We start from the raw sequence: 14475 nt of genomic DNA, 5'->3' as shown, positions 1-14475 counted from the left end.
TAAAATCACTTCCTACCCAAAACTACTTAGTTCTCCAACTTCTCTAATTCTGCCAATAGTATCACATAATTTAGCCTTTAATCTTAGAGTCTTTAATCTTAGAATGTATCTTTGACTTATTCCTTTATTCCTCATAATCAATTACAAGTCCTATCAATTATTCCCTTGAAATGTCTTTCATAAGACCTGTTTTTCATGGTCTCCACTGTCAACTAGTTCTATTTTTAACAGCTTCAAAACTGGTTTTGCTAACTAGACTAGACTTCTACCCCTGCTCCTGACCAGTTTTTCAATATGTTCTCCCAAATACCCCTTTCATCAGCTAGTTCCTTTATTAAAAAACTCCCATAAAGATTTCTTACCATAAGAAATATAAAACTGTTTTATCTCTCTTAAAGGCTTCAAATCTATTTCAATACTATATATATAGATTAAATTTTAATATACACAATAATAATCATGTCTAAAATTATTTTGGTAGGTTTCTCCAGTATCTAGTATAGTCCTGTGCACATAGTAGATGCTTAAAAAACATCTATAATCAGGAATACCTAAGACAAATCTGGCCTTTCTTGTGTAATCCTTGGCAAGTCACTTAACCCATTTGGCTCAATTTCCCCCTCTTTAAAAGAGGGATAATAATAGCACCTACCTTGCAAGGTTGTTGGGATGATCAAATGAAATGATAATTGTAAAGCACCTAGCACAGTGCCTAGTACATAATAAACACTATATTTATTAGCTATTAGAAGCTATTGTGTATGTTATATATAAAATGGTCACTCAATAAGCATGAATTAAATATATCCTATGTATAAAGACCATGCAAAGTTCTGGGGATACAAAGAAAGGCCAAAAAATAGTCTCTGCTCTCAAAAAGCTCATAGTCTAATAAGGAAAAGACAACTTGTAAATAATATGACATACAAAATATAAACAGAATAGATGGAAGGTAATCTCAAAGGGAAAAAGTCCTAGCAACTGAGGGGACCAGGAAAGGTCTCCTACAGAAAGTAGAATTTGATCTGTCTTGAATGAAGCCAGGGAAGTTAAGAGGTTGAAATGAAAAGGGAAAGCATTATAGGAATAGAGGTCAATACATACAAAGAGGAGATAGAAAATAGGAATATAGTGTGAGAACAGAAAATAGGCCAGTGTTGCTGGATCATAGAATGCACAGATGAGGATAAAATGTAAGACTGGATAAGTAAGAAACCAAACTTTAAATGCCAAACAGAAGACTTACATTTGCTCCTGGAGGTAATAAGGAACCACTGAATTTTACTGAGATGGGGGAGTGGGGTGGGGGGGGAGAAGGAAGGGAAGACGGGTTTGATGTGGTCAGACCCATACTTTAGGAAAACCATTTTGGCAGCTGAGTAGAAATTAGATGGGAGTTGTGTGGTAGGGAGAGACCTGTGGTAGGAAGAACAATTAGGTAACTTCTAATATCGTCTAGATGAGAGGTGATGAACCAGGGTGTTATGAGTGAAGTTAGTTTTTACAATAAAATAGACATGTGGAATAAATGACAATGAGGTATCATGGATGATACTGAGGTTGCAAGCTTTGGTGACTGGGAGGATGATAGTTCCCTCAACAATAATGTGAAGTTTTACAAAGCAGAGGGTTTGGGGGAAAAGATAAATTCTATTTTAGACATGTTGAATTTCTAGCCATTCAGTTAGAGATGTCTAAAGGGAGTTGGAGATTCATGACTGTAGCTTAAGAGCCTAGGATTGACTATAAATATCTAGGGATCATCTGCATAAAGATGATAACTGAATCTATGGGAATTGATGAGATCACAAAGTGAGATATAAAATAGTAAAAAGAGAAGCCATTGAATGTCTATGTCAACCTTCATCTTTCAATCCCAGTCAAGGGAGTTTTTTCACTGTCAAACACATTATGCTTATCCCCATCTCTATGTTCCTAGTACAGTTTCCTCTCTTCCACTCAGCCAAACATTAATTCTCTTTTTCCAGACTCTATTTTAAAGCTCCACTGACACCATGAAGGCTTTTCTGACCACTCCAAACCTCATGAATTCTTGTCATATTGTGTTGTGCCAGTTGATTATTCCTTTCAGCAAATATCATTTATTCTTTATTCTATATTCTACCCAACATGGGTATATAGGAATATCTTTTTAAAAATCAAAACTCAAACCAAAGCACTTTTTGACTGATAGAATATCTTAATTTTTCCAGCAAGATTATACTATCAAAATCAAATAAACCTGAAATTAAGTATTACCCCACATCTTCTCCCTCCTCCCCAAAACATACAGACCCCACTCCCTCTTTTTCTCTTCCTGTCAGTGAAAGAGAAAGACTATTTTCCTTTTGCCTCTCTCAATCCCTGAGGCCTTAAGATCTTTCTCAGTAGCAAGATGTAATATAAGACCCATATCTACCTTCAGAAAAAAAATTTTTTTCACTCCTTTAACTTTTTACTTCTCTGAGGCACAGTCTATTTTAGATACAATGACTGATTTAAGGAGTTACATTATAAAAAAAAAGTTTTAGCTCTAAGATTTCTTTTAAAATGAGAATAGATAAAAATAGAACCCCCCAAAAAGCAGTTCATTATGTCCATGGGAAAAGTTCAATTTATACAATTTATACACACAATTTTTAAGTGCACTATGCAGTAGAGCTATTTTCTTATTATGTGAAAACAATATTATCAGTCAAAATAAAGCACTAACTATACTATTTCAAGGTTAAAAATTGTAGCTTTTAAGACTAGTCTAGATTTGGGATCTCATACAAAACTTTGGCTCCTTAATTCTTTTTATTCCAAATTGTCAAATAGAAAATTCAACTGAAATAGTTAGTTTGCCTGAAATATAGTAATATATGATGTAGATGGGGAGATGGGGAGGTGATAATCATTAGGAAGGAATCTAAATGGGTTGAGTTCTCCAAATCCAATTAATTCCAAAGCACTTTATGAAATGATTATAAGAACTTACAAAAAATACTACTGTGAAATTTCTTCAGTAAAAAAATACTGCTTAATGTTGCCAATTCTATCAATAATTTGTCTAGGACATTAGGGAATACCAAAGTTTCATTTTTATAGATATCTTTTATCAGATGTGACTATCAGACAAAGCATGATATGGTGCTACTTCACATGACTTCGAAAGAAATGGTACCAATATCATCTCCATAACAGGAAAATTTGGCTGTTAAAATTATTAGAGAGACTATAAAATGTCTTTATTACTTACTCTTTGAAATTAAGAACCTAAGAAAACAACCAGTCAATTTCAAACATTTGTCTCTTTCAAAAGTAATCTGAAACTGGTAACTTCAGGGCCTCTATGGTAAAAAAAAAAAAAGATGAGTGGGACACAGGGCATGCAAGTTTCCACAACAACTTTTGTTTTTCTAAGTATCCCATCATTAAGGGGAGCATATGAATACAGGTGGTGAATAGTAAGTTTGAAGTCAAAAGTTCTAGCATCAACATGAACAAGTTACAGCTATTTTATTACAATTAGGCCTACTGAACCCTGTTTCTGTATCTGCAAAACTAGAAAACAATCAGAACTTCAGATTTGGAAGGAGTCTAAAAAGTCCTTTGTCTAACCAATAGCTTTCTATCATATCTATCACCAATGGCCATCTAGTTTCTGTTTGATGATCTCTAATGATGGGGAATGCATTATCTTATAGGCTAGCCTACTCCACTGCCAGTTTTAAATTATTAAGTTTTATTTCTACTACAAGGATTGTAGTAAAGAAGTACTTTTAAAATAATAAAAATGCTAATTCTCCTAAGCTGAACTTCTTCATTCTCTTTTCATTCAATTGTATAAACTCATTTTCCCCAAAGTTAACAATTTCTTTTTTTTTTTTTAAACCCTTACCTTCCGTCTTGGAGTCAATACTGTGTATTGGCTCCAAGGCAGAAGAGTGGTAAGGGCTAGGCAATGGGGGTCAAGTGACTTGCCCAGGGTCACACAACTGGGAAGTGTCTGAGGTCAGATTTGAACCTAGGACCTCCCGTCTCTAGGCCTAACTCTCAACACACTGAGCTACCCAGCTGCCTCCAAAGTTAACAATTTCTTAACCACCAAATACAAAGGACTTTCCTCATCCTCATCTTTCTTCATCTCTCCTCCCCAGGTGACCACTTCTCCCCAGGTTTTTGTAATATTACTCTGCCTTGGTTCTCTTCTATTCCTTTTCAGTCTCTTTCAAGAGATCATCTTCTATAGTTCATTTCTAACTGTAGTTATCCCCAAGGCTCTGCCCTGGGACAAGCAGATGATTCATAAAGCTATCTAGCCATTATCTTTCTCCCCAGTACCTTCTTATACAATACCGTAGGACATTTCAAACTGAACATCCCATAGGAATCTCAAATTCAAAATGTCCTAAAACAGAACTCATTCCTGTCCTGTCCCCAACCCAACACTCTGAATATCTCTATTTCAGTCAAGAGCACCACCATTCTTCTAATCACCAACACTTTCAACCTCTACTCCCCACTCATACCACATAACAATCAGTTGCCAAATCTTGTCACTTCCAACTCCGTAACAGTTGTCCTAAAATATCTCTAAACTCACACAACTATTACTGAGTTCAGATTCTCACCATCTCTCATATTGCTGCAATTGCTTACTAACTGGTCTCCTTACCTCGTCTCTCCACACCCCAACCTGTCTTCCACATAGTTGTCGAGTAATTTTCCTTAAAAGCACAGATATGATGTCATTCCCTTACACAAACTCCAAAAGTTCCCTATTTCTTTACCTAAGATCAAATATAAACTCCCTCAAAATTTAAAGCTCTTCACAACCTGGCACCACCCCATCTTTATAGTCTTATTATGTTATTTCCACTCATATTCTTACTGTTGCTCACACAAATACTCCATCTCTCTCATCTCTGTGCCTTTGTTGAATGTCTAGAATGTTGTCCTTAATTATTTCTGGCTCTAGAAATCTCCAGTCAAGGCCCCAGCTCAAGTGTCACTTAATACATTAAGCTTTACTTGATCTTCCTTGCTGCTAATGCTTTCTCCAAAAGCCTATTTTTTCCATTTATTCTGTATATACATACAGATGTTATCTCTCTCCTCTTCCTCCAAATCCCTTTTGTAAGCTCTTCCAAGGGAAATGTCTGACTCAATTTGTATTGTGTATAATTAGAAATCTGTTACTCTAAAAACTACATTTCCCAGGAGCCCACTGACTTCCTGGAGACAAGGGATATTAGGCAATGGGTTGCTGGTCCTGCTCTTTGCTTCCTGTCAGCAACTGTGGTGGTAAGCAGGGATTTTGAACAGGCTGATTAGCCATGGGTACATGGTGTTTTTATTTTGTTACCTTTTTATTCCTTTATTTATAATGATCACTAATAAATTCCTGAAAACATAATATTTTTATTATTGCACTTTAATTTTTACACTTGGTAACTCCCTACCATCATGTCCAATTTAGCATATGCCCTTAATAAACATTAATGATTGATTGTCAGATTAGACCTGTAACTCTTTTAAAATTATTTTGCTAGGTGTAGGTAGAAAATAGTCTGAGAGGAGAGAGATTAGGAGTCAGGGAGACTAATGGCCCAAAAAACAAAAATGTCATATCCTATGCTATAAGAATTAAAATGTTATTGGGAAAGTTTAACAAAATAAAAATGCAATGCAACATAATGTTAATTTGTATGTAATATAAACCTCAGAGATCTGAGTTTAGCACCATTAATCTAAAAGAATGAGGGATAGTCCTAGCTGTGAAAAAAAGGGGGAACAAGAGATGTTATAACGGTAAAATTAACAGGACTTAGCAATTAGTTGAAGTGAAAAGTGAGGGATCAGAAAGGGCTCAAGGTAACTTGGAGGTTATGAATATGAATGGCTTAGAAGCTACATTAAATGTTAAAAATAGATGGTCACACAGCATTAAAGATTTAGGGTCTACCTGCTTACTTCTATTTGAGAGGGAGTGAGTAAGGGAATAGCAAAAGTGAGACAGAAAAAAACATCAATTAAACATTTATAAAAATGCACACAAAAAATATACAATTAAGTTCAGGAAAGGACATAAATGCAGTTTTTACTACTGTATTAATATACTCTTAAAAATATATAAAAGTCAATTGTTTCAAATAAAACCATATTGTTTACATAAAGAAATGTTCATTTTTTACAAGTACTTATCAAATTCATATTAAAAGGAAATTCTATTTTTAAAAAGTGCATTTCTCCTCCATAAAGACTGTTTCCCACTCTGATCTTTGAAGGTAAACTACAAAATGACACAGTTAGAAGAAATTAGTAAATAGTAAAAGAAACAGTGTTCCCAGAATGAATTTAGAAACAAAATATCAAACTTCCAAAATCCCTCAAAACCAAGAAAATGGTATCTCAAAATCACAAGACAGTGTTTGACAGTTGACACAATCTGCATACAAATTCCTTCTACAAGTAAAATATTTTCCTTACCTACTATTTTCCACGGCTTTCATAGCATATTCAACTTGAAAAACTCTTCCATCAGGAGAGAAAGTTGAGGCTGACAGATCATACTAAGACAAAAAAGGAAGTAAAAATAAGCTTGTTGCACCAACAATGCATCTTTGGTATTGCTAAATATATAACAAATGGTGAACTTGGGAAACTTACATTTCAATGGAGGATAAAATACAAACATGTACACTGTTAAGTAAATACAAGGTAAAAGATTAAAGGGGAGGCGATAGAGGAGACACACAGTGCACTAGGTGACCCTAGACTTTAAGAGAAGATATGGTATCTAAATAGCAAATATTAGGCAGGAATACATTTTAGAGATGAGGAATAACTTGTATAAATACACAGGTGGGAGATGGTATTTGGGAAAAATTAGTAGTTCACTTTAGCCATCACACAAAATGCTGGGAGAAATAGCATAAGGTAATGCTGGAGAGGTAATTTGTAACCATAATAAGGGCATTAAATACCAGGATTAAGGAGTCTGTATTTTAACTTAAAAGGAAACAAGGAATCATCAAAAGTTTTAGAGCAGTGGAGTGAGTGGCATGGTCAGAGCAGGCCCTTAAAAAATTATTCTTTCTAGAGAAAGATTTGTGGGAGCAGAAAAACATTTGCTTGATTGCATGGTTTGATGGAGATAGTATTGGGGATGTAGACTCTAAACAATCACTCTAGTAAATAGTAATAATATAGAAATAGGTCTTGATCAATGACACATGTAAAATCCAGTAGAATTGTTTGCTGGCTATTGGAGGGGGATGGAAGGAGAGGAGGGAAAGAACATGAATCATGTAACCATGGAAAAATATTCCAATTATTAATTTATTATTTATTGCTATAGTAATAATCCAATTATTAAATAAACTTAATTTTTTAGAGATTATTCTGCTAGCTAGGTAGAATATAGACTGGGAGGAGAGAGACTGGGAAAAAGCCACTGGTTAGGAGAAGAAAGAAGAAGTTCTGATAGGGTGATGGTCATCCTAAAGTTGGAAAGAAAGGGCTGAAAGAGGTAGAAATCAATGGGGCTTAGCAATTAATTGGTTATGAGAAGTGAACAAAAAGAGTATAATTGGCTTGGAAGATAGTGGTTCCTTCAAAAGAAATAAAAATTTTGTTTTTGGGGAAGAAGGGGACGTGGTTTGAGTGTCATAACAAAAACAGTTGGATGAGCATGTCAATTAGCTTGCAAAAGAAAATATATCAGCCAAATAACCTATTCATATATTTTCTACAGACAAGTAGCCTATAAATCAGTAGCTGCCTTAGGGACTTTGCAGAGTCTTTTCCTCCATGGTTTGTTTTGCATAAGAATTAGGATAAGGGGGGAGAGGGCAGCTGAGTGGCTCAGTGGATAGAGAGTCAGGCCTAAAGAAGGGAGGTCCGTCTCGGCTGTGTGACCCTGGGCAAGCCTAGCCCTTACCACTCTTCTGCCTTGGAGCCAATACACAGTATTGACTCCACGACGGAAGGTAAGAGTTTAAAAAAATAATAATAAAATAAAAATAAATTAAAAAAGAATTAGGATAAGGGAAACCTTTAATAAAGGGGAGTGAACCTGACTGCTATTAACACTGAAATGGAGGCTAGTTAAAAAAGAAATTAAGAAAGGGAGAAAGAGTGGGGAGAGGGAGAATAAGAATGAACATATAGGGCACTACTCTTTGCTTCCAAAGAAAGGTGATGAATTTCATTTTTAACAGATTGAGTTTCAAGTGATGACATTATGCAGGTGGGACTGTCTAACAACCAAACATGCCAAATTAGATGAAGTTAAGGAGAAATGTTGAATTTGTGTATTTGAGAGTCTGCATAGAAAAAATTGGACTGGAAGGAGTAGATGAAAGAGAAGAGATCAGTACAGTCTTGGAAGAGTTAAGGGTTGAGAACAGGATCCAGATTAGCAAGGTGACTTAAGTAATGGTGAAGTAGGAAGAACAAGATAGACCATTGTCCCAGAAGCCAAGAGATGATGGAATATTCAGAAAAAGAGTAATTAACTGTGTGAAAAGCTGCAAAAAGTTCTAGGAAAATGAGAACTAAGAAAAGAGTATGGGAATGATAAAGCGACCTTTAAGGGGTTTCAATTGAGCAGCAGGATCAGAACCTAGAAAAATTGTTGAAAAGGGAATAGGTAATGATGAAATAAAAGCAGTTTAGATTAAAGGTATCAAACTCAGGCCACAACCAGATTAAAATGTAACTGGAAATGTTTAACAACAAAACCCAGATAATATTAACAAGTCAATATGCAGTTGCAGGGATTTGAGTTTTTTACGATTTTGGCAATAAAGAGGAAGAGATAGGATGAATCTGAAAGGCTGATAGTATTAAAGAGAGATATTTTTTTTAAGGATGGGAAAGACCTGAATGCAACTAGCAAGGAGACCAAGATAGACTAAAAATAAAAGAGAAAGTATGTCTGTTTAAGGAAGTCAAGCCCCAAGATGAGCCAGAAAGGGATATGATCAAGGACGCCAATGACCAGAAGGATTGGCTCTAAGAGGGAAAGGATCTCTTCTTCTAAGACCGAATCAAAAGAAAGTTTGTTAAGAAACAAAGTTTTAGAAAGATTTTAAGATAGGAAAGATGAAGAAAAGGTCAAGAGATAGCTTTGATTTTCCTATGTAAAGTTAGAAATCGAGGTTATGTGCTGAGAGAAGGGGGAAGGGAGCTTGAAAAGGTTGGAAAAACTGCTTCAGAGAACATGATAGTAAGTCAGGGAAAAATAAAAGTATTACTATAGCAATGACAGAACAGAAATTAGGGTTGGGCCACCCACCCTAACTCCAGCACAACTTCTTATATTACTGAAGGTGCTGCAATAGCTATCTCCACAGCTACTGAAATATGGAAAAGAAAGTTCTCGCCACCAAAAGCCTTGGCATTATCAAATGGTTCATCAAGAGAAAATAATTTGGTTTTATTGATGAAAGTGACATTTTATTATTTGCTTTTGCTAACCTTTCCTTTCCTGAACCTTTCCATCTGATTTACAACTAAACCTCTCAGTGTTGAGATCCCTTTATCTCTCTCTCCCCCCTCCCCCCACCCCACCTCCCTTCCATCTTGGAATCTATACTATGTATTGGCTCTAAGGGAGAAGAGTGGTAAGGGTTAGGCAACAGGAGTTAAGTGAATTGCCCAAGGTCACAAAGCTAGGCAGTATCTTAGGCCATGATCCAAGGCCCTCCCAATCTGGCCTGACTTGAGCCACCTAGCTGCTCCCCTTTAAATTCTTTCAAAACAAGGACTGTTTCTGTTCTATCAGGATCCCCTACACATGGCAAAGTGCTATGCACAATGTAAGGGCATAAAAAAATGCTTTTTCATTCACTGAGGATCCAACTGAAATTTGGAAATAAGAATTTATAATGATGTATTGAAAGGAGTTATGGAACTACTTCTAGCAGTGCCTGGAAGTTCAGGAGTAGGAACAGAAAGCATGCAGTGGAATTACCCAAAACTGAGGATTGGTAGAGCACAAAAGAGAACAAAGGAGGGAAGAGTGGAAGATAGTGCCTGGATGAATTGGTTAACTATATAGGGTCAAGACTGAGAGAAAGAAATTAAGGCTAGTGTAGTGGAGACAGAGAGAGGGATGAAAGGACTGGAAGCTGTGGTAAGGAGAATGAAATTTAAGAGTGAAGCAGAGGGTGATATGACTGCTTACAGTATTTTTTCTTTGACCTGGAAATTCTGGATTTGGGCTGTAATGTTAAGAGGCAGCTGGTAGCAGTCTTAGAACTGAAGTGAGGAAGTGTCAAGGTTTCTCCTCCTCAGTCTATCAGCTGCTAGATGGCACCTGTCCCAGGGAGGTACCCCAATTTGGGTCTAGAGAGACTTCTGCTTGCCCTGCTGCACAGCCTCAATTTGGGCAATGGAAAGTTCAATTTGCTGCATGCATGTTCTTGGCCCAATCCAGTCCTCAGTGTCCATAAACCTGTCTCTCTGTGCCAAAACTAAGATAGAAAAATGAATCACTGTGACTTTTCTTCACTTTTCCCATCAGGATTTGGTCTGGTTCATTTTCTAGAAGTTTGGAGGAGTATGGGGTAGGATATTGCTGTACTGCTTTCTGTTATTCCATCTACTTGGCTGTGCCTCCACAGAAGGGATTTAAAGAATTTAAGATTAACCGTTTTAGATGATACAGTTTAAGGTACAAAGATGGAGTAAACTTCAAAAAAAGTATAAAGGGGCAGCTGGGTAGCTCAGTGGATTGATAGCCAGGCCTAGAGACGGGAGGTCCTAGGTTCAAATCTGACCTCAGACACTTCCCAGCTGTGTGACCCTGGGCAAGTCACTTAACCTCTATTGCCTAGCCCATACCACTTTTCTGCCTTGGAACCAATACTTAGTATTGATTCCAAGATGGAAGGTAAGGGTTTAAAAAATATATATAAGTTACAAGTGATGATGGCACAAAGGAAGATCTGATAGTGACAGTAGAAAATAAGAAGTATGCTAACTTCTTCTGGCCCTGGTACATCAAGTAACAAGAAAAAAAGAACCAGTATTAGAGGGAGTGGAAAGGAACTAATAAGACATTTCTTCAGAAGAAAGCCACATTTCTGTAAGTGGGAGATTTAAAAAGGATATAATGGAAAGATGGGAAAGAGGAAAAGGATTAGTCCCTGAATCTGCAGTTAAGGTAAGATATTTAAAAGACTGTATCACAGGGATTATGAGGTAGAATTCCTAGATCTAGGACAAGGGAGTATAACAGACGACTGATACAGAAAGGTCAATGAAACCTTAAAGACACCAAATATCTCTCTCTCATCTCCCTTCAATTCATAAGTTACCAAGTTTTGTCAATTTTATCTCTATCTCACTTATATCTATGCCTTATTACTAATAAGGTAACAGTGGAGAGCACATTAGATTTGGTGGAGTCAGGAAGACTGAAGTTCAAATCTAGCCTACAAGACTTAGTGACTGTGCAATGCTGAACAAGTCTGGGTCAACTATCTCAGTTTCTTCATCGGTAAAACAGATAACAGCATATACCTCACAGTATTGTTGTGCTGATCAAATGAAATAACATATGAAGTACTTTGCAATTGTTAAAGCAACAGATGAATGCTAGTTATTATTGCCTGAATGACTTTTCTTTGAACCTCATCTGTAAAACAAGGGAGTTGGACCAGCTGATTGATTAAAGTTCCTTCCAGCTCTAAATCTAAGACTGTGACAGTGACCCTAGTTCAGGTCCTAATCCATCACCTCTTTCCCTGGACAATAGCGATATTCTCCTATTTGGTCTCCCTACCTGGCTTCTGGCTCTGACATCTACAATCCACCCTCCCATATCTGAAAAGCTGATATTCCTAAAGCACAGGTCTGATCAAATCATTTTTTTTTTGCTCTCCAAACTCCAAATACAAACTCCTATATGGCATTTAAAGTTGTCTACAATTTAGCTATCAAACCTATCATATCATGATTTCATAACACTTCTCATACACAAACATTCTAATCGAACTACCCTCTTGCTATTTCCTAAATACAACATTCTATCTCTTACCATGCCTTTTGCACTAGTCCCCCCTGTTCCTAGAATGCTATTCTTCTTCATCTCCACCTTCTAGAATCACTGATCACTGACACATTTCAACAGTTGCCTTGTGTATACTTATCTTCAAAAATGTTCATACCCAATAGGATGCAAAAACCTGGAGACCAGGGTCTAAGTAATATTGTATTTCATTGACATACACAGAATTCACTTTGTAAATGTCCTTGCCTCACATATCGGGGGCCAACAATTTTGGGCAATGCACAGGACAGTACTTTTTTAACAAGATGAATTTAGTAGCAACATGTGTAAGGGACTGGAAAAAATAGGGGTGTTAACAGTGGAAATTAAAGTCCTATGAAAAGGATAAGAGAAGCAATGTGGCAAAACCAAAATAATGCTGGCTGGTAGGTCAAGAAAGGCCTACATTGTAATGACCTTGGGCATTATTAGCATCTCAAAATGTAGGAATGATACTTGCAATCAATATTAACCATCTGGGATGATGTTGAGTGCATCTTGTAAAAATTAAAGTGGTGGGGGCAGTTAGGTTGCTCAGTTGATTGAGAGCTAGGCCTAGAGACAGGAGGTCCTAGGTTCAAATCTTACCTCAGACACTGCCTGGCTGTGTGACCCTGGGCAAGTCACTTAACCCTCACTGCTTAGCCCTTACCACTCTTCAGCCTTAGAATCGCTTAGAACCAATACACAGTATTAATTCTAAGAGGGAATGTAAGGGTTAGGAAAAAAATTAAAGTGGCAAGTGTGAAGTATTATGTGGTGTTAGAATTTTCCATGAAAAACTCACAATTAACTTTTCCTCATATAACTGAAATACATTTTCACCTACTTTCATACATATGAAATTTTTTTTAAAACAGGCCTTAACTTAAGACTTATTCCAGGGACTCTTGCAAATTTTAAACATTAGGGATATATGGACCTCAGTTTAACAATTGCATACATCAAAAGGAGTTTGCAGAGGTATAGACAGTTTAGCTGGTAAACTGAAGCTAAATAATGTTCCCAATAGAAACGGAAACACTTAATTACTTGACATTGATTTAAAATATATATTAAGACCTAACTGCCAAGAAGAAGAAAGGGAAAGGGAAATTCAGAACTTGACTTTTAAAACTGCAAATACTGTCTTTCATGCAACATATAAACGGGGAGGGGTGGGAGGTCTTGGATAGCATAACAGAAAAAAAAACACACACAGCACTAAATCAGATTTATCTTTTCCTAATTATCTTCTTTCAGACTTCGGACACAAGGACAGGAATTTTTGATGCCTCAAGAGCCTGTTTGGTTTTTTCTTATCCTTTTGGAAAAGATGCAGAGGAAATGTAGAGTTCCACGTAAGGAGCCTCGTGACTCAGCACTACAGCGAATATTTAGATCTCTTCAGTCCAGATTTCTCGGGTTACACAAGATCTAGGATTCCACCACCCTCTTGGTTTGGGAAGGGGGAAATCCCCAGACGTGCTCAACCCTTCTTTCTCCCTTCCCCATCAATTCGCCAACTGCCCTTGGCGCGGTAGTTCGTTACTTTCGGTTTCCTCAGCCGGCTAAAGAAAATGACTCGGCAAACCGAGGAAGGCCCCATACACTCGGCGTATGCTGGGTCGCCGGGGACGCCATGCTCCCGCGGCGCGGTTTCCTAGGGCTCAGGCCTCTTGGTCATGTTCTGTGGAGGCTACCCAAGCGCAGGGCCTAGGGGATGGGGGGAGGTGGTCTTTCTCAAATAAGCCGGCTGGCAGGGCCGTAAACGCCACAAACACAGTGGGGAAGGCAGAGAGGCCCACGCTAGGGCGGGAAATGCCTTAGCTTCCTCCTCGATACTGTTCCCCTGAGCTGCGTTTAGAAAACAAGACTTACCCCAGTCCCGATGGAGCTCATGGCGCCTAAACCACCACAGAGAGTGCAGGACTCTTTCAAGGCCTAAAGCGCCGCTCGTCAGCCCACAGACAGGCGCAAACGAACAAAACCTCCTGTCATTGGCCCGAATTTCAACCAATAGCCTCCAGCTGCTGAACCCTCGATGCCAGAGGCTGCGTGGGTTAGGGGCGGTGGCAAGTAGTACGCGTGCGCACAACTGGTGTGGCGTTGAGAGTGGGGAAAGGAGGATATGACGTAAAAGGACCCCGGCACCTAGCAAGAGGTAGACGGAGCATGCGCGGTTCTTTTTGTCTTCTTGTCTACAGTAAAGTTGTGTTTTGAGGCTCCCTTCCCCCACTCACTCCCTGTCTACTTTCCCAGTTTATCTGTAAGGAAATTGCACCTTGAGAAGAGAAGATTCCAGCAGAAATTGCTAAGCCGTGGAAAGAATTTCAGACTGGCCAGAAAGTAATCGTAAATAACACGCTGATTCAGAGTTATGGACCATCCAATATAAGCATTTGGGCAATGGGACAGTGACACTAGACTATGTCTTGTGTGAAGACTGA

The 14475-nt window shown here is 37.8% G+C and overlaps 1 protein-coding gene across 1 annotated transcript in view; it reads right to left on the bottom strand.

Annotated features, from left to right (window-relative positions):
• Positions 1-14137, bottom strand: part of PSMA3 (proteasome 20S subunit alpha 3) — a 41069-nt gene extending 26932 nt beyond the window's left edge. Inside the window, exons 1-2 of the mRNA XM_001369061.4 lie at positions 13907-14137; positions 6475-6557 (exon numbers count right to left, since the gene is read on the bottom strand). Of these exons, the coding sequence (XP_001369098.1) occupies positions 6475-6557; positions 13907-13927 (104 nt within the window). The 5' untranslated portion in view covers positions 13928-14137. The remainder of the gene's footprint in view (positions 1-6474; positions 6558-13906) is intronic.
• Between the last annotated feature and the right edge of the window lie 338 nt (positions 14138-14475).

The sequence above is a fragment of the Monodelphis domestica genome, chromosome 1, assembly GCF_027887165.1.
Source record: "Monodelphis domestica isolate mMonDom1 chromosome 1, mMonDom1.pri, whole genome shotgun sequence".
NCBI classification, from domain to species: Eukaryota; Metazoa; Chordata; class Mammalia; order Didelphimorphia; family Didelphidae; genus Monodelphis; species Monodelphis domestica.
Note: the sequence above shows the minus strand (reverse complement) of the source record. Positions and strands in the feature narration are given on the sequence as shown.